The 20348-nt window shown below is 47.7% G+C and overlaps 1 protein-coding gene and 1 pseudogene across 3 annotated transcripts; one reads left to right on the top strand and one right to left on the bottom strand.

Annotated features, from left to right (window-relative positions):
- Positions 1-727: 727 nt before the first annotated feature.
- On the top strand, positions 728-19846 carry CAMK1G (calcium/calmodulin dependent protein kinase IG; the record flags this gene model as incomplete). 2 transcript variants are annotated; one of them, XM_082614735.1, is made up of 11 exons in its annotated part: positions 728-819; positions 6654-6782; positions 10441-10515; positions 12617-12755; positions 13391-13514; positions 14862-14937; positions 16021-16133; positions 16893-16971; positions 18420-18507; positions 18744-19168; positions 19756-19846. In XM_082614735.1, 11 exons carry the CDS (start codon positions 728-730, stop codon positions 19844-19846), a joined length of 1431 nt encoding a protein of 476 aa, XP_082470861.1. The 2 variants fall into 2 exon arrangements, with proteins under 2 accessions (XP_082470861.1, XP_082470862.1); XM_082614736.1 differs by lacking the exons at positions 18420-18507; positions 18744-19168.
- Positions 5684-6297, bottom strand: LOC309800076 (small ribosomal subunit protein eS25-like; annotated as a pseudogene). The gene is made up of 2 exons: positions 6134-6297; positions 5684-5919 (listed from the first exon to the last, which is right to left on the bottom strand). The product of its transcript is annotated as a small ribosomal subunit protein eS25-like (transcript).
- Positions 19847-20348: the final 502 nt, after the last annotated feature.

Below are 20348 nucleotides of genomic sequence, written 5' to 3'. Positions count from 1 at the left end.
TACCGAAGGTATTATTTAGAGGAATACAGTCAGGGTACATATACATACAGCCCCTGGCACATCATAGGTGTTGACTGTTGAATAAATATGGTATTGAGAGAACTCATGTAAGCTCAGGACACAATTCAATTCAGATTTTAATGAATAACTGTTTTTCCAGCACTGTGCTAAATGTCATGGGATTTGCAGAGGAAACACAATGCTCATTCATCTAATATTCATTCATTTAACCCATAAGTTAAGAACAGTAATGACTGGAGGTGGCATCAGAGCTGTGATAATAGAAAGAAGGGCGGCTGACCTGGTAGTCTGAATAAATACCTGGGCGATCACTTGGTATCTTAAGAAACAGCCCAGATGCCTTCAAGGTGGATAGTCCCATGTTAATCATTCGTGTATGTCTTATTGCCCTTATGTATGTTTGTTCAAAGTGGATTTTCCACTACTAGACTCTAAACTCCATGAGCATGGGGCAAGCACAATAGGCATGCAGTAGACGGTCAATAAAATTTGTCATGGTAGTTTAAAAAGCAAGTGGAGAGAATACGTCTTATTTTTGCCAATTACCCAGGTTTTGCTTCCAGTCCTTCCTTCCAGTTGTTACATGCAGGATGTATTTTAGATTCTTTTTACAACTTGTTCTCATCCGATTGGAGGAATTATCTGATCAGACCCTTTCTTCCCTTCCTCAAACCAAGCATCCCCAGAAGCTTCAACTCTGGAGGCAATGGGTCGGAAGGAAGAAGATGACTGCAGTTCCTGGAAGAAACAGACCACCAACATCCGGAAAACGTTCATCTTCATGGAAGTGCTGGGATCGTGAGTCCTGGGGCTGAGGATAGGGTGGCTGGGCTGCCTGCTGTGGGGAGTCAGAATTCTAAGAGTCATCCTGGGCCAGCAGAGAATGATAAACTGGGCTGAGGCTGCTGTAACACTATCTCAATAGCTCTCAGGGAATAGAGTAGGGGCTTCAGGGGGTAGATTAGGGAAAGGCACCTTGGGGTAATACAGAGAACAATCCAGGCCTTTCCCCAGGGTTCTGCCTCCTCACTCCCAGAGGGCCCCGCCCTGCTTCCAGATCTGTGACAACTTGTGAGTCCTGCCCTGGTTGCAGGAAAGAGGAGTTCTGGAGACTCAGTGACTCTAGAACCTTCCTGGGCCTCCTCACCCAGCTTCCTCATTTCCCCCCTGCAGCGAACAGGTCAAACCCACTGTCTGCTATAGACAGAAAAAGGAGCTTCTGAGGCTTGGAGAGTGGATGGATCACATACACCTGAATCGGCTCCCACCACCACCATCCTTTCTGCTCCATATTTAAGTACCATGTTGGAAAAATAAAGTCACGCTGTAGCCAAACTCCTACCAGCCTCTGGGGTGTCTGTTCCTTCCCCCGTGACAATGATTACATGGCTGGTGGAGCAGAGACAGCTTGTCTGGAACTGACTCTCCACTTAGTCCTACCCCTCCTCCGAGAGGTCACAGCCTCTGACACAGGCTGGCGCCCACTCCAGGCCACCAGCTCCCATGGCCTCAGAACCCAAGCTGGTCAGCTAATTAGTCTGGGCTAATTGGGCTGGGGACATGAGGGGCCCTTAGTGGGCTGTCCACTCAAGCCAGCTTTCCCTTTAGCCAAATTGGCTAAGTTTAGCCCCCTCCGCCTGGCTAGGAGGCAGTGACCTCAGGCAGTGACAGCTGCCTACACTCTCTCTGCAGCCGCAAAGGAGTCAGCTCGGCCCTGAGAGGAGGCCTCTGAGCCCTCCCATCCCAGGCGAGGGTGACACTCTGCACACAGGAGGATCGCAGCGGCCGCCCTGGTCATCAGAGCCTCCACCCTCCATGGAGGGCCATTGTCAAGATGGGGTTGGCTAGAGAGGGGATTTTAGGCAGGAGAGAGAGACAACGCTCATGAGTGAATCTGAAATGATTTGCTAAGCAGCCCAAAAGTCCAGAGAATGAGAGAGAAATAAGCCCAGGTTGACAAGAGCGTACTCACCAACTGCTCAGATTTGTGCTATAGGATTCTGAGAGGTAGCACATGCCACCCTTACAGAGTTCAGTGAGGTCTGCCAAGCAGCTTCTAAACCCAAGAGGATGTTGGAGTCACCTGGGGAGCTTATGCCTCTAACTTTTAACTGTGAAAATGTTTAAGTAAAGAAAAGGGGAAATAATAGTACAGTGAACTCCGATATACCCACTGCCTAAATTTAATAGTGGTTAACATTTTACTAATTTGTTTTACATACACACGAACACACACGAACACACACTGCATTGAACAATTTGTAAACAACTTGCAAACATCATGACACATCACCTCTGAGTCCTCTGTCGGTCCTGCCTAAGAATGAAGGCATTTTCTTCTATGTTCACAAATATCATCGTCACACTCAAGAAAATGAATAATTCCCTAAAATCATTTTAGTCTAGGGAATTTTTGAAAAATACAGGTTCCTGGTCCCAGACTACTAAGCTGAAATTTAAGGGGCTAGGATCCAGTGGCCAGGCATCTATATATATATTTTTTTTTTTTTTTTTTTGACTGTGTTGTGTCTTCATTGCTGTGTGCAGGCTTTCTCTAGTTGCGGTGAGCAGGGGCTACTCTTCATTGCACTGTGCATGCTTCTTATTACAGTGGCTTCTCTTATTGCGGAGCACGGGCTCTAGGCATGTGGGCTTCAGTAGTTGTGGCACGTGGGTTCAGTAGTTGTGGCTTGCAGGCTCTAGAGCACAGGCTCAGTAGTTGTGGCGCATGGGCTTAGTTGCTCCACAGCATGTGGGATCTTCCTGGACCAGGTATCGAACCTGTGTCCCCTGCATTGGCAGGTGGATTCTTAACCACTGCACCGCCAGGGAAGTCCCAGGCATCTGTATTTTAAATGTTGCTGGTGGCTCTAATGTACCCAGCCCAGCACTCATTTGAGGGAAGCAGGTGGACAAGACAGGGCAAGTCACAGCTGTTGCAGCAGCTAAGGCTGAACAAAAGCTAAGAAGTCACCTCTGTGGTGCTCAGGATGGGGACAGGCAGCCCCAGGCTGCAGACCCCACAGAGTTACCCAGGTGACGTGCTCTCCACAGGGGGCAGCTAGACAGAGCTGATTCCTGTGTTCAGGAAGCACCAGAATCCCATGACAAAGGCCCCTTTCCTCTAGTCCTCAGCTCCTCTGGAACAACCCACCAGGGAAAACAGGCTTTTGTGAAATCTGCCCAGATGCCACCCACAATTTCAGGGCCCTGGGCAGCTGTAGGGACACTGGGCAAAACTCATCCATTACAGAGGGTACATCACCCAACTCCCAGGCCTCCTCCTTTCACTGCCAAGGAAGAGATTTTTCTTCTTGGTTCCTGCCTTCCTCCTCCATCACCCAGGCTCCCAGCAAGAGCAGAGAGCTATTCAGAGCAGGAAACGCAAATCAAGATCTATTGCAGCAAGTGCTTGCTCCTGGCTCTGAAGCCTCTGTCCATCTTGCCTTCTGACCCAAACAACCTTGGCCACTCAAAACTAGCTCTCTGCTCCCCAGTCTGAAAAATGGCACAATTAAGTCTTCTAATCCCTCTCCCCTGTCCCTGCCACACACACACACACACACACACACACACACGCACGCACACACACACCACACCTCCCACCCCTGCACACACGCACAATGCAAGGCAGCCTGAGCCAAAAGAGCAGTAATTACCACAACATTGCACAACCCTAGGAGATACCACAAACTGCAGGATCCCCCAGGAAGGTTTGATCTCATTTTACACGTGGACCCAGAGTGGGTGTCAGCTTTGAAATCAGGGGACCATCCATGTGTGGTTCTAAAGATACAGGTGAAAGGGGAGAAATCTGAAGGTGGACCCAAGAACATCACAGGTGGAAGGAATCTTTAAGGCCGTGTGGTTCAACTCTCCTTTTACAATAAGGAAAGCGGGGTCTCAAGATGAGTAGAACACACAGATAATCCCCGTCCAAACTTCCTCCCCATCCATCCATCCTTCCTTCCACCCATCCACCCATCCATCCATCACACAAACACTGACCACTTTCCACATGCTGCCAGGCACAGGACCTGGTGCCCATCCACATTTGTCTCCCCTCGTTCCCTGCCTCACACTCTAGCAAAAGAGGCTGGATTACCGGAGGCAGCCCCGCCTCTCCCTGCTGTCTTGCACCTCTAGGCTTTTTCTCATGCTTCTTCCCCACCCCCACCTGAAACATCACTTCCAACTTGCTTTTTCCCTAGGCTAACTCTCATTGATCCCTTAAAACTGAGCTCAGTGCGCTCTTAAGTCAGAGGCCCACAAATGATGTGCTTCTCCGCCATCCCAAGTGGTCAGTTTGGACACATTAGGGAAAAGCGCCCTTTTCTCTAGCTTGCTGTCCGGAGTGAAAATGTTCTTATAATTATTGTATGAAAAGGTACAGTGGCTCCAAGGTGATGGCATCTGCTGGAATTGTACAGTGTGTAACCGCCCAACCATAGCAGAGGCCCTGTCTGAAGTGTCCATTTTCTGTGGTCTCATAATACTTCCCGCTGATCTGTGTCTCTCACGCTAGATTCTAAGCTAGACCAGTACTAATCCCAGTGCCTAACACGGAGAGGTTCTGTCAGCTCAACGAGCATTCATGTAATGCCTGATAACATTTTTCAAAGTGAATGTTAATTGCTCATTTGTCTGTGCTCTTCACTAATTTACAGGCTCCTTGAGAGCAGAAACACTTCCCTTTTTATCTCTAGTGTCTAAGATTCAGTAGGTGCTCAATAAATCTTGATTAGAGGGACGAGTGAATGAATGAATGAATGAATAGAGCAAGCTCTGAAGGCTCTAATTAACTCAGTTCCAAGTGCAGCTGGGGGAAACAGGAAACACCAAGTATTTTCTAATGCAGATTCTGAATGTCCTTACACAAGCTTGATTGCTATTGGGGCTTCATGCTAGAATCCCCAGATGGCAGGGGAGAGGATGGCTCGGCTATTTCCTCACCTAAACTCTATCGCCTCTTGTTATGATCAGGTGTTCTCCCTACTGGTATTCAAATAATAATAGTACTAATAAGAATAATGGTATCTAGCACATGTAGTTTACTAGATCTCAGGAAAACTTTTATGCACTTATATCTATAACTCAGGTACTCTTCGAAACAACCGTATGAATCAGATACTATTGACATTCTCACTTTTCAGATGAAGAAGCTGTGCATATGGAAGTTAAGTGAATTGTTACCCAAAAAGCTGAGGTTCTAACGTGGGCCATCGGGCTCCAGCATCCACTATTTGCTAACTGCTGTTATGGCCTTGTCTCCAGAGGACCCCCTTGAACCAAGAAGCCTGCAATTTGGAATCCTACCCTGTGTTCCCATTGGGTTCCATCCTTTCTGTCTTCAGACAGCCTGCCCAGAGCTGCTGAGTTCCGTTTTGTCCTCACAGATCCTACTGAGCAAGAGGATGCTCACCTCCCTTGCCGCTAATCATTGGTTCAGGGCAATCATCACTATCTAAAACAGACACAAGAGCCTTTTTTCTCTCACTGTCAGAGCCCTGTCTCCCAGTGCTACTTCCAACTGCCACACAGTGGCCACACAGCACACCACACTGGGAGAAGCCAAGTAAATTGACTCTGCAGTGGCCTCTCTTTTTTTTTTTTTGATTTAATAAAGTTTTATTTTTCAAAATGTGCAGTTGGTGGGACCTGTTCATGCATCTTCACCAGCAGCTGGGGCATCTCAACCCTTGGTGTTTCTGGTGTAAATTACTTGAGCTCTATGCTTTGAAACCAGCTTAAAAATCCTTTACTAAGGAGCTCCTGAAGGGCTGCCCTGGCCAGGGAACCAGGAAACTTCAGTCTCTCAGAGACCACAACTGGGGTTATAAGCTTCCAGTTGGGAACTTCTTTACGGAGTTTCTCATATGTCGCTTTGTCAAACAAGACTAGGGGGCTTCCCTGGTGGTGCAGTGGTTGGGAGTCCACCTGCCGATGCAGGGGATGCAGGTTTGTGCCCCGGTCCGGGAAGATCCCTCATGCCGCGGAGCGGCTGGACCCGTGAGCCATGGCCGCTGAGCCTGCACGTCTGGAGCCTGTGCTCCGCAACGGGAGAGGCCACAACAGTGAGAGGCCCACATACCACAGAAAAAAAAAACAAGACTAGGTTATTGAACTTGTCCCGAACTTTGCTTTTGGGCCACTTCTTCTTTTTGGCCTTGCCCCCAGATTTGTTCACTGGGCCTCTGTCTTTCTTGGCCCACTTTCCAGCATCTTTCTTCTTCTTGTCGTCCTTGGACAGCATAGTGAAGCTGGGAGAGCAAGTGCTATCACTGCCGCCTTGCTGAGATCAGCAGTGGCCTCTCTTTAATGGGTTGGTCAAGTGGAGAAATCTCCAGAGCTGAAGCAGTTTCTGGGAACCATTCCCAACTTATGGAACTAGGCAAGAGCAGCTGCCTAGTCCCTGAGTCTGTAATAGAATCTTTTCTTTCCCACGTGATAGGTGAAAGAAAGAACACAAGGCCATGTCAGATGGGGTCTGCCATGGATACGGCTCCATGGGGTGCCCACAATGACAATGAAATGACTTACCAGTCACACCTTCTTTCATCTACAAATTTTGCCTCCAGCAATGTTCTCTACCGGCCAGTACTAATTTTTATCTCTTGGTGTCTTCTACTCAGAGGAGCTTTTTCAGAAGTTTTCCTGGTGAAGCAAAGAGTAACTGGGAAGCTCTTTGCCCTGAAGTGCATCAAAAAGTCGCCTGCTTTCCGGGACAGCAGCCTGGAGAATGAGATCGCTGTGTTGAAAAAGTGAGTGGGTCCTAGGGTTGGTCGAGTGCAACCGTGGGATCACAACATTTCCTTCACAAATTACCTTCGAGAAGGCCTGGGGCTGAATTTGCACACCCAAAGGTATTACTCCCTTCGATTGAGCTAATGGGTCAGTTTGATCCATCAGCTATATTAGCCAGACAGCTGTCTTGGCTGATTTTCTTTTTCTTTTTTTTTTTTCCAGCAAATTAACTAGTGATCAACTGAGAGCAGAGTTGGTTTGTGTACATAAACCACAGGGTAATTAGCTCAAAGGACCAAAAATCAATTGAGGGCCAACACCAGGAAGAATCAATAATTAAGGAAGCAGCACAAGATTTGGAAATGAGCCTCAGTTTCTTCCAAAGCAAATGCAGGTTCAGCACTCTGACTATCATGAGGGAGCTGACACGAACAAATCATCAAATGTTTAGAGCGGGACTCATAAAACAAACCCTTGCGGAGCCCCTATGGTGAGCCAAAAGTTTATTAGGCATCAAGACCACAAGGATGAAACCAACAAAATTCCTTACCCTCAGGAGCTCGCGTTTTGTGAACAGTCAAAGGTGCCCATAAGTAACACCAGTCCCATTGGATGTGAGCCACACAGCAAAAGGCAGAGTTCAGAGGAGACAGAGATACAGGTTGCCTATATGTGTGTTTTCACGAGTATGTGTTTTAGGTACATTTTCAAAGAAGACAGACCTTGATGGATGAGTAGAATTTTGTGGAGGCAGGAGGGGCAGTACAGAAAGGGAAGTATGGCCAAGAGTAGCATAAACTTTAACATAGAATCATGGACGGGCAAGGGATGTTAGGGGAGAGTTAGAATTGGAAGCCCCTGTACTGAGAGTGAGTACCGTCAAGGGACAGGAGATGAAACTAAAATGGTCAAGTGGAATCTGATAATAAAGGGTCTTAGATGCCGTGATAAAGAATGTTGACTTTATTCTGTGGGCAAAGAAAAGTCCTCAAAGGATTTTAAGTCAAAAGTCCCATGATCAGATTTATATTTTAGAGCCATCCCTCTTAAGCATGGTGGTGGAGGATGGATTGGAGGATGCCAGCCTAGAGGACAGGACACCAATTGCCAGACTTTCTCAATAATCGAGGCAAGGGATGAGGATGCAGGCAAAGGTAGTGGCAAGATCACATGGTGGCAAGAAGACTGGGTTCAAGAAATCTTTCAGAGAGAGAAGTGATCAGGTTTGGGGGTGGGCTGGTAGGAGTGTAAATAAGAAAAGCATTAAAAAGACCCTGAGAACGTAGGATCTCAAAGAGATATTTGTACACCCACGTTCATAGCAGCATTATTCGTAATAACTAAACCATGGAAGCAACTCAAGTGTCCATCAGTGGATGGACAGATAAGCAAAATGTGGATATACATGCAATGGAATATTGTTCAGTCTTAAAAAGGAAGGAGGTTCTTCAGTTTGTTTGCAACATGGATGAACCTTGGGGACATTATGCTAAAAGAAATTAGCCAGTCAGAAAAAGATACATACTGTATGATCCCACTTATATGAGGTACTTAGAATAGTCAAAATCATAAAGACAGAAAGTAGACTGGTGGTTACCAGGGGCTGGGGGCAAGGAATATCAGGGAGTTATTGTTTAATGGGCATAGAGCTTCAGTTTCACAAGATGAAAACAGTTATGGGGATGGACAGAGGTGATTTTTGCACAATGATGTGAACATATTTGATACCGCTGAACTGTACACTTAAAAAATGGTTAAAATGGAAAAAAATGTTTATCATGAAATATATCAAAGTGTAAGTAAAATATATATGTATAATTTAAGTGAAAAAAAAGACCCTGAGATTGAGCTGTTATGTGGACAGTCATATCATTACTTGGGAGTGCAAATGAAAAGGATGTGTAGGCTGAGAGGAAATAGAAATTGGTTGCAATATATTGAGTATAAATATCCACCTACCTCTACATATATTGAATAAATATCCACCTCTCTCTACATAGAGGTAGGTGTCTGGTAGGATGTTAGAGATGTAGGTCTGGGCTTCAGGGAGATTAGGGTAGAGACTGTAAACTCATTGAGAGCAAGGACTAAGATGGTCTTTCTTATCATTGCATTGTATCACCAGTCTCTAACAGCATAGGTGCTCAATAAATATTTGTTCAGTGAGTAAATCATCGATAAATTACTGTTAGCATCATCAGATTATAAATGTAGTTGAATCCATCATGTAGCCACTGCATGGGGTCTGTATTTTTTTTAATATCTTAAAGATGCTAGCTACTATTGATTATGTGTTTTCTATTTCCCCAGGCACTGTACTAAGCATTTTACACGTCTTATCTCTTTTCATCCTGATATAATTCTATGGGAAAGATGTACTTTACAGACAAGGAAAGTGAGGCTTAGAAGATCTGAGTAAACCAGCCAAGGTTACCCAGCTAGTAAGTGCCTGAGTCAGACCTGAACTCAGGTCCAACTGACTCCGAGTCTAAGTTAACCCTTGTGCTGCACAGCCCTGAGTAAAACTTCTTAGAGACTTTTCTCCTGGATGGGCATGCACAGAGATGCTGCCTAGAAACCAACCCCGCAGCTAATATGATTATTCTGCTTGCCTCAGCCTCTGAGTAATCCCAGACAAAGGTAATCTAGGGCAAGGTTTCTTGACCTCAGTGTTATTGACATTTTATTTTTTTTATATCTTTATTGGAGTGTAACTGCTTTTCAATGTTGGTTAGTTTCCTCTGTACAACAAAGTGAATCAGCTATATGTATACATATATCCCCATATCCCCTCCCTTTTTCATCTCCCTCCCACCCATCTAGGTGGTCACAAAGCTTCGAGCTGATCTCCCTGTGCTATGCATCAGCTTCCCACTAGCCATCCATTTTACATTTGGTAGTGTGTATATGTCAGTTCTACTCTCTTACTTTGTTCTTGACATGTTAAACCAGCTAATTCTTTGTTGTGTTGAGGGCTCTCCTGAGCATTGTAGGATGTTTAGCAACATTCCTGTCTCTACCCACTAAATGCCAGGAGCACTTCCCCCCTCCCCAGTCGTGACAGTAAAAAATGTCACTAGATATTGTCAAAGATCCCCTCAGGGACAAAAGAGCCCCTGCTTAAGAATCACTGATCTAAGGTATCCCACCGAACTGACCCTCAAAATGAGCATCTGTCTTACTTCGCACAATATCCTGGAACAATAATTTTGTAGCACTTCCTCAGTGGTTACCCATGAGGAGGCTTAGCTAACCAAAATCCCACCTGTTGAGGGATCACACTTCATGTGATGTTTCTGAAGGAGACCTGGATACCCATTTTGTAGAATAACCTAGTGATCGATGCTCCGCTAGCCTCCCTCAGTTCTTTTAACTTTCTCTTTTGGTAAAGTTTAAAGAGATTCCTGGAGTAACAATGAAGTATTTGTTCCCTGAAGGCACAAGGATCAATTACCCATTCAAAAATATGAACTGAACACCATTCTGGGAATCTTTTCTCTGGAATTTCTTTGTGACTGCCTACTTATTAGGAAAGCTTCACAAGGACCCTATCTTCCTAAACATTGTCAGCAATAGTCTCTGAAAGAAATGAAAGTCCAGCTGGGCTAGATCTGCATTCTTTGTCTGGACAACCTGAACCATATACCTTTCTCCATTACCCTTACTCTTCCTCAGGATCAAGCATGAAAACATCGTGACCTTGGAGGACATCTATGAGAGCACCACTCACTACTACCTGGTCATGCAGCTGTAAGTAGAAGGTGACCTGCTTCTCCACACATGTCTTGCGGGGCCTTAGAGGACTAGAAGAGGTTGGTCGGTGATGAGGGAAAGATGGTGATTAAAAGACAAATCAAGAATTAGTGCAAGAGACCCTGAAATGCCAAGAGTTCCTTCTGGTCATGGATGTGTTCTGAGTGGACCGAGGGGTAAAACTAGGGCTGATGATTGAGTTGTTATGTACCAATGTAACCTTACCACTTGTTAAAATATTTCCTACCAGTCAGCAAATAGCTGTGGCCCTAACCTGTCCATCCTTCCCTGCTTCCCTATACCCCCAACTTTCTGGACCTCCCCACAACCCTACAATTGAAGGGGTAATGCCTGACATAGCAGGAGGCCTCCAGAACCCTTCTCTGGCACCATAGCTTGAGTCCATTTTGACCAGTCAGTCTATGTCCTCTTAACCGGGCATTAAATATTTTAACATCCTCCAGGGTAAAATTACCATGGAAGTAGAAGCCACAGGTAGAGAGATATCAATTCAATAGAAAGAATGACTTTCTCAAAAGAGAAGCACCCAATGTTAACAATAAGCTGATATTGTGTGTGTACCCATGTGTAGGACAGAAATGATGCCCCATTAGAAAGGTGTCCATGTCACTGTCATATCCAAATAAGAGCTATGCCTGAGAGTGACTACTATAGGGCTGATCAGTGCTCCTGAGGGCTCAGCCTTAGGCTCAGAGATGCTTCTGTGTATAAAGTACACACACACACACACACTCACACTCACACACACATCAACCAGCAATCTCAGCACAGCTGGATACAATGTTTTTGACTGACAGGCTGATTCCTCAGAAATTTTAACGAGCTAACTCAGGCTATTAACTCCTGGGCTCACCTGAGGCCCAGTGAATAGTGGTAGCAAGCAGTCAAGGTAGTGAGCTTGGAGGGGCCCAGAGCAGCACTAACAAGTAAGCAGGGACCATGTGGCACCTTAATGAAGCCAAGTCAACAGAATTAGCACACAGTCATCCAGGTAGAAAGGTGGGCAGGTTTAGATGTCACCAAAGTACGTCAAGCCTCCTAGAGCACCAGCTCCAGGACCCAGGCCAGTCTGAGTCAGGAATTCATACCTGTGTACAAAGAGCATCTTTCTCATGGGCCTCTAGCTCCCATAGCAGAGCCCAGAGCTTCAGGACAGAAACAAAAGGAGTAGGACTGTGTGCATTTTGATTAGAGAAATTCTACTTCCTTATTGCTGCATGGCGCTGTCACGTGTGCATATTCACAACCAGTGTCACTTGCAGAAACTACAGGGAATCAGGTTACATCATAATATATAGAAATAGTAAGAAAGTGACAAAAAATAAAACAGTCTGTCTTAGGAGGGAGTGAGTTCTCTGCCACTGATGTGTTCCAGTACTGTCTAGAAAAATTGGCAAAAATAGTGGAGAGAACATTCAAAACATGGGGGTTGGGCCTGATCTTAAAGCTCCTCTGAATCCTCAGATACCATACCATGTGAGCCTAAAAACACTATTACTATTAGAGTCACTCTATGACTCTACCTCATAATTTCAGCTTTAGGTAGCTCAACTTTCCAAAATGAAGAAAGAAATCCTGGCATAAGCCCAGTTAGCCTCATCTGCACTTCCTTCTCTTTCCTACTTCGTCTGATTTCAGCTTCACCTCTCCCTTGCATCATGGCTTCCTGTGTCCTAGGCCAGGAAAGACGGCAGCTAAGAAATGTGTCCACAGGAAGCAATTATTGGCTTCCTTTTTTTTTTTTTTTGACGTATAGTTGATTTACAATGTTGTGTTAGTTGATTATTGGCTTCTTGCAAAACCCTAACCACAGGCATTTTGCATTAAAAAAAAAAAAAGTTTCCAGGGAGAGGTCAATGGTTGACCCAAATAAATGACTCCCTAGTGATATCATTCCAGGTACCCAAAGAATGTGTTCTGAGGTTGGAGTAGTTCTCCCTGCACCCCTCCAATCACAGTCTGTGGGCACTTGCCTGTTCCACCAAAGCTGTGCCCCCAGGGCTACAGAACAAATGAATTCATGTCCCTTTGACCTGAAATAAGTACTGGATTCCTGCACTTGCCCCTGTGCCTGCAGTGTTTCTGGTGGGGAGCTCTTTGACCGGATTCTGGAACGGGGTGTCTACACAGAGAAGGATGCCAGCCTGGTGATCCAGCAGGTGTTGTCAGCAGTGAAATACCTCCATGAGAATGGCATCGTCCACAGAGACTTAAAGGTGCCAAGGCGGGGCCCTCAGTGGGGAACAGGGAATGACCCTTTAGGAAGCTGCATGAGTCATGGGACGTCTAAGCTCTGTAAAATGAGAGGGTTAGACTAGCTCATCCCTCAGATTCTAAAACAAATCTTGGGTGACTGAACAATCATTGTTCATTTGCACATCAGCCTTTTCCTGAACTTTTCACTAGGCCTCACCCTACTAGGTTACCAAAATAATCCACACATTTCTTGAATTTAGCCACAGTCAAATTTAATAAATACTTATTGAAAGTCAACATTGCAACAGACACCTACCAGACTTTTGAGAGATCAGAGAAAATAGACTAAGGGTTGGTTTCCTCAACAATCAAAACAGTCTTAGGGTAGTTAGGGATGAGAAGAGGGAAGGGTTAGTACATTAATAGTTATAAAGCTAAGCAAAGTCAGGGCCAAAACCAAAACTCAAGGTGCTGGGTTAGAGGGGTTGAAGGTCCTGTAGGAAGCAGGAAGGAAGAATGGAAGGAGATTAGTCTGGCTTTGAAGTCAGGAGCACAGGATGTAGCTCCCTAAGAAATTATATAACGGGAGAAGGAAAGTGATTCTTGTTTCAGGTGATTATATCCTGTATTACATGATATTCCTCTTCACCCATAGCCTGAAAACCTGCTGTACCTCACCCCTGAGGAGAACTCTAAGATCATGATCACAGACTTTGGCCTCTCCAAGATGGAGCAGAATGGTGTCATGTCCACTGCCTGTGGGACCCCAGGCTACGTGGGTGAGTCTAGGAACAGAAGGGAGGTTGACCAGTTGGCTACATTCCACCACATGGATGTTATTCATGAAGAAGGATTGTTGTAAGGAGACAGGGTTCAATTTCAGGGGTGATCCTGGTAGTACAGTCACTTATGAGGTTTAGGGCCAGCCAATCCATCTGGACCCTCCTGCTCACAAATCCTACATCTTCAAAGGCATCCTACCCCTGAGCCTTCCCACTCCTCCTGTCTGTACTTTTGCTCTCACTTTTGCAGACAGACTCCCTGCCTTTATCTAGACCAGGGACAGAGAAAAGATCACAAACCCAGAGATGAGTACATTGCTGAGAGGTTGGCCATTAGACCTCCTTCTACTTTCTCCTAGTCTGGAGAAGACCTCAGCCCCCCAGCTGGTGGTATCCTGGAGGCACAGTATTGTGTTTGAATCTGAGGAACTCAAATATGGGTCCCCAAATATTCACACAAGAAAATACCCTAGGAAACTGGCAGAAGTGGGGCCTCCTGCCTAACAGCCCTATAGGCTTCCAGGGCCCCCCAAAAGGTGAGAGCAGGCAGGGTACCAGGAGAGAGCATTCATGGGATCTAGGAGGGAGAAAGCCAAAACTCAGAGCATCCACTACTGCCCCTTCCCTCTTAGCCACTCATCACCTGATTGGGGCTGGGAGTGGGAAGCAGAACCCTGACTCAACAGAGGGAATCTTCTCTCTCCCCAAAAGAGAGGTTGGTCACTTACCAGCACGTATTGAGTCCATTGGATACAAATCCCTGGTATCTGGGATAAATGCAGACAGCAGCTCACTACTGCCCTAGAGCTCCTAATCAGAGGAAGACATGGCCCATTCCCTCACGGAGCTCTTGATCTGATGGGGTAGGAGCTAACAGAGCCTGATGGGACAGTTACGACTCAATGGAAGTCCTCAATTAATGGAACTTCTGCTTTCAGGGAGATCCCAATCTAGTGGGAGAGACAGCCTTTGCCTTTCAGATTTCCCTGTCTGAAAGGAGACACAAGGTCCCTGTACTGGGGGTCCCCCATCTGAGTGGGGAGATATAAGCCCTGCCTCCAGAGAGTACTCAGTCTAATGGGGAAAACATAGCCCTGGAGATCCCCAGTCTGATGGGGGAGTCATAGGCCCTGTCATGGGAACTTTCAGTCTGATGGAGGAAGATTTCGTCTGCTGGGAAAGACACAATCCCTGCCCTAGGGGAATTTTCAGTCTTAAAAAACAACACTACCCCAGGTGCTACCCTAGTCCTCTTCGCTAAGCTGCTTCCTGACAATTGTCCCTCACCCGTCAGCCTTTTCTCTTGCCCCGCTCAGCTTTGACTCTGCCTTTGGTTTGCTGCAGCTCCGGAAGTGTTGGCCCAGAAACCCTACAGCAAGGCTGTGGATTGCTGGTCCATTGGCGTCATCACTTACATATTGTGAGTAGAAGCTGGCATTGGCTCAGTTCCTGAAGAACCTCAGAGCCTGCTCACCCTTTCTTCTCTCCTCCCCATCTCAGCTCCTTGAGCAGCATCCACCTCCAAAGCACATGCATGTACACATGCACACACACATGCGAACACACACACGTGCACACACACACACTTATGCACACAGCTCCAAAGGCTCTTGTCCTGATCTCCACCAGGTTATAAAAACAGAGCTCAGTGTGAACCCACTGTTCAGTCACATGGCACTCCATCTTTAAGCACCCCACCCCCATTTACTGTCTATAAATGTATTGAGTCCCACTCTGTGGAATGAGCAATAAAAGAGAGAGAAGCCAAGCTAAGCTCAGAAGCCAAGTGGGCAAAATGTTCACATCTCAGATTTCTCTCCTGGCAACGTCAGCCCAAGGCAAAATGATGGCCTGGATGAACCCAAACCTGGTCACTGCTCCTCTCCACACGTTCTCAGGCTCTCCCTTCCAAACCTGCTCACCACCTCTTCCCCAGCATCCCTTCTCACCTATAGCAAACTTTGCTCTTAGGAAAATAACCTGCGATTAGTCATTTACTCCTTAGTGCGGATGCATTTCTCTATTTCCTCACCTTATGTTGAATAATGCTTCTCTTCATTCATCTACTCAACAAATATTCATTGACTGTCTGCTCTGTGCCAATCAGTGGTTTAGGTACTGAAGAATGACGAACAAAGGAGCCTAAAAAATCCCTCATGAAACTTACATTCAAGTGGACATTTCTACCATCCTTCTTAAAAATATTTTATATATCCTCTGAGAGTCAGGGGAAGTATGTGGAGAGGTGGTGAGGGTTTGGGGGAATATAACGTTCAAAGAGGCCTTTCAGGGTGGCCTGTTCCAAGCTTTGACTCCTGCATAAACACTTGCCAGAACCTGCATCATTCCTGAATCACAGGCAGACCCATGTCCTGGTCACACTGCTGGTGGGGACCTTTATGTTGTCTGCCTGTATATATAGTGGGAGGCTAGACAGAGGGGAGAGGTTGGCCCAGGGAGGATGGGGTCGTTCAGCAGCATGTACCTTCCTATTCCACTGCAGGCTGTGTGGGTACCCCCCCTTCTATGAAGACACTGAGTCTAAGCTGTTTGAGAAAATCAAGGAGGGCTACTATGAGTTTGAGTCTCCGTTCTGGGATGACATTTCTGAGTCAGGTAAGACCAGCCAGTGTGGAGGACAAAATAACAGGCTCAAGGCAGAGGCTGCCAAGGGACAAGAGCTTAACAAAGGATGACAGTCCTGGCTCTTGACAGTCCCTGGGGAATCTAACAGAACACACTCCAAGGAAAGTGAAGAAATCTTCATCTGGGTCAAAGGCCAAGTAAGTGATTCGCATCTCAGGTTCATGCTTTTGTTTTCCTGGAGGCAGAACCACAGTATGTCTGGTAACTGCAGAGGAGGTGGTTCAGATGAGGGGCCAGGAAGGCAGAGCCAGGCACAAGGGAGTGTTCCAGGCAGGAGTGGCAAAACCAAGGCCAAGTTTTGCCTTTCACATATCAAGATCAGGAGTCTGCAATGTCTGTGTGTGGGAAGGTTATCAGTGTTTGTTGTTGGGTCCATTAAGTGGGGATCAGAGCTGGGATAAGCTAGCATTCACACGTGTGCCCATGTGCGGTGCTGGCCCCTGACTGGTGCAAACGTGCACCTGCATGGCATCAGGCACGTTGGTGCCTCGTGCCCAGAGATGTATCTACAGTGCTGGGTGGGTGACACGGCTGCATAGAGCCTTTCTGGTGGTTTGTGGTAGGTTGTTGTTAGGTGGTTTGGTTTTTTCTCTCTTTCAAGACTCTTAAAATTGCCTCTTTGGAAGATAAGCTAAAGATGCTTTCAGTGCCACCCACCAGCCTGGAAGTGAATTTCCATCAGTCATGAAATCTGGTCCTTATCTGTTGTATCTTTGATTGCTCTCCCAGCCAAGGATTTTATTTGCCACTTGCTGGAGAAGGACCCGAATGAGCGGTACACCTGTGAGAAGGCCTTGAGGCACCCCTGGTGAGTGAGGAATGGGGGATGGGCTCTAGACCCTCACCTGTCTTTCCGCAAACACCATGCTGACTCGTTCACAGCGTGTTTCCCTGGAGTCTGCTTGCCCTAGCAGTTTACTGTGTGACATCCAAAGGGCACAGACCAGATCCAGCTAGAGAACAAAATAGCATTTAAGTAAGTGGATTCTGACCCAATGGTGGCAGCTGGGTCCTCTAGTCAAGTTCAGGAGGCAGATACAGCTAGACAGGTAACTTTGCCCTGTTCCTAAAAGCATCATTTTACTCTGGGGTCAAAGTCTGTTCCATGCAAAGTGCTTTGAGAACAATCACAAAGCAACCAATTGGTAAAGCAGGTAAATAAAGTCTTGAAACACTTCTTTTTTTCATGCTATACCCCTGCTGGGAAATTCACAAGCTCCCCAATTCCCACCACAGCAAGCCTAGGTTTTCCCTAATCTGGCCTGACCCGTTACCTCCAAATTCATTTCTCAGGATTCCCAGCGTACCTTCTGTATTCCAGAAAGGCCTAATAGCTATATTGATCTCCCTGCCCTCCCCCGCCTTCTAAACCAAGTTTTTTCCACATTACACCTTGGGTCATACCATTCTCACCACATCGAATGCCCTGCCTGGGATGTAGCATTCTTCAGGATCCGCAGCAGTTTTTGTCCTTCTCTGAAGCCCTGCCTCCTGCAGTCTGGACAGATCTCCCGTCTTTCCTTATCCATGACACAGCTCACCATGAATTACTCTAGTTCATGGCATGAAACAAGGCTTCCAACCTACACTGTAAGCCCCTAGCGATCAGGGCCATGTCTGTTACTTCTCTGGGTCCCTTAGTACCTAGAAAATACTATGTACATGGCAAGTGTCTGAGGGACACTTGGAGATGGATGAATAACAGGCTGAGGGGACAAGAAAAGGACAGCCTGTATTGGGTGGCTTTACTGAGGAAGGTTTGCAGGAGAAGGTGGGTTCTGAGCAAAGTTTTGAGCCAAAGGATGGTGACAGCCCAAACGCCCTCTGACATGAGGTGGGGGGATGGGGTCAGTAAACTTTTTTTCTATAAAGTGCCAGATAGGAAATATTTTAGGCTTTGCTGGCCATATCGTCTCCATGGCAACTACTCAATCTGCCCATTGCAGCTCGGAAGCAGCATAGCCCATAGCTGAATGAATGGGCGTGTCTGTGTCCCAGCAAGATCTTATTTACAAAAGCAGGCAATGAGTAGATTTGGCCCACAGGCTATAGGTTGCCCACCCAGCTCTAAAGCAAGTTTCTAAAGCATAGGCCCCCTATGACCTGCCCGGCGGAAAGAGGAGCCCTGGCTCCAGCCCTTTCCTAGCTCCGGCAGTCTGCTCAGTTTACCTTGGAACTGCATGCCCAGCCCCCTGCCAAACTCCTGGCTGAGTCCCTGTAACCACCACTAGACAGGGGTCCCCTCCACGTCCACAGGATTAACGGAAACACAGCCCTCCACCGGGACATCTACCCGTCAGTCAGCCTCCAGATCCAGAAGAACTTTGCCAAGAGCAAGTGGAGGGTGAGTTGTCCTCTCCAGGAGGTGGGCAGGCTGTCTAGGCCCTGGAGGCTGGGCTGGGGCAGCTGGGGGAGGGGCTTTCCTTGGGGTCTCCCAGCAGACCCTGGAGTTCCCTGAACCCTCTCTGAAATGAGAAGTGCACACATCGGTTTCAAGAGGTCCCAGGGCAAAGGGAAAGCTTAAACCTCACGGCCCTCTGAGGATGGAGATGGCCAGAGACTGGTCTCGTGTCTCCTCAGCAAGCCTTCAACGCAGCAGCCGTGGTACACCACATGCGGAAGCTGCACATGAACCTGCACAGCCCAGGTGTCTGCCCGGAGGTGGAGCACAGGCCACCCATCACTCAAGCCTCTGAAGCCTCAAGACCCAGCTCCCCTGAGATCACCATCACCGAGGCACCCGCCCTGGACCAGAGTGTGGCCCTCCCTGCCCTGACCCGGCTGCCCTGCCAGCATGGCCTCCGGCCCACTGCCCCTGGGGGCAGGTCCCTCAACTGCCTGATCCACGGCTCCCTCCGCATCAGCAGCAGCCTCGTGCCCATGCAGCAGGGGCCCCTGGCTGTCGGGCCCTGCGGCTGCTGCTCCAGCTGCCTGAGCGTCGGGACCAAAGGGAAGTCCTCCTACTGCTCTGAGCCCACACTCCTCAAAAAGGCCAACAGAAAACAGTACGTAATTTCAGCCAAAGCCCAAGGCCTAGCCCTGCTCAGCCTGGGTCTGAAAGAACTCAGGCAATGGAGCTGAAAGAAATTGACCAAAGAGCCTCTCCCATTTGGGGGCAGCTCTGTAGGGTGGAAGAGCTCTGGATGGGGGTGGGGGGTGGGGAGGAGGGGATCAAGGGAAATGCCTCCAGTCCTGTCCCCACCCCTCACCAGCTGTGTGGCCACTGTCATTTCAATCCATATCTCTGTTTCTAGTTTGCTCATCTATAAAATGGGTTGATTGGATCATACCTGCTCAGCCTGCCCCACAGAGGTACTGTCAAAGTTTAGTGAGGCAACAGGGATTATAAATGCCTGCAGAAAGCTGGGTAGATGTGAGTGGTGGGTGTTAGATTCCTTGAGTTTCCAGGGCCTCTGTGTTTTGGGGGGATATTGGGGGCTCGGTTATCTCATTCATCTTTTCTATAAAGGCTCGTACTTTCTGAACCTCATAAAGGGAGGGCTGAGCGGCAGCCACTGGCACAGAGAATTATCCCAGCTCTCCTTCCTCCTCAAATACTCCATCATAGCCGGCCGCTCCATTTCCTTTCCAGGAACTTCAAATCGGAGGTCATGGTGCCAGTTAAAGCCAGCGGCAGCTCCCACTGCCGGGTGGGGCAGACTGGAGTCTGTCTCATTATGTGATCCCTGGGGCCTGTGTCTGTGTCATTACAATTTTCAGGTGAGGGAACTAGAGGGAAGAGGGCCAGGGCCGTGGGCTCAGGGGGAAATCGCAGTCACAGAGTCTCAGTGATGGGGTCCGAGGGGTACCAGAGGCGACAGCACCCCCCCACCCTGAACCCCCTTCTTCTGCAGGAGAGATAGCTATTCACCTCTTCTCTGCCTTTCCAAACCTGGAGTCTACGCTGCAGTGGGAAGAAGGGAGAGCAAGCCGAGCAAGGCCTGATCAGGAGCAGCAGACAGCTGCCACCTGGGACAGACCCTCCCAGAAGGCCCAGGAGTGAGTCCCCAAGCGTGGAGGCCTCACCGAAACTGTGGGCGGGAGGAGCGGCATCCGAGGCTTCCAGGTCTCCCTGGCCTGCCTGCTCCGTGCCCCCAACCCTACGTGCCGTGGTTCTGCACAGTGTCCGTAGATAGCTCTCACCCAGGTCTGTGTCGTTTGTCGTGAAAAGCTTAATGGGCTGGC

The sequence above is a fragment of the Mesoplodon mirus genome (genome assembly GCF_964341445.2).
Source record: "Mesoplodon mirus genome assembly, chromosome: 3".
Classification (NCBI taxonomy): Eukaryota; Metazoa; Chordata; class Mammalia; order Artiodactyla; family Ziphiidae; genus Mesoplodon; species Mesoplodon mirus.
This window is presented reverse-complemented; position numbering and strand designations above follow the sequence as displayed.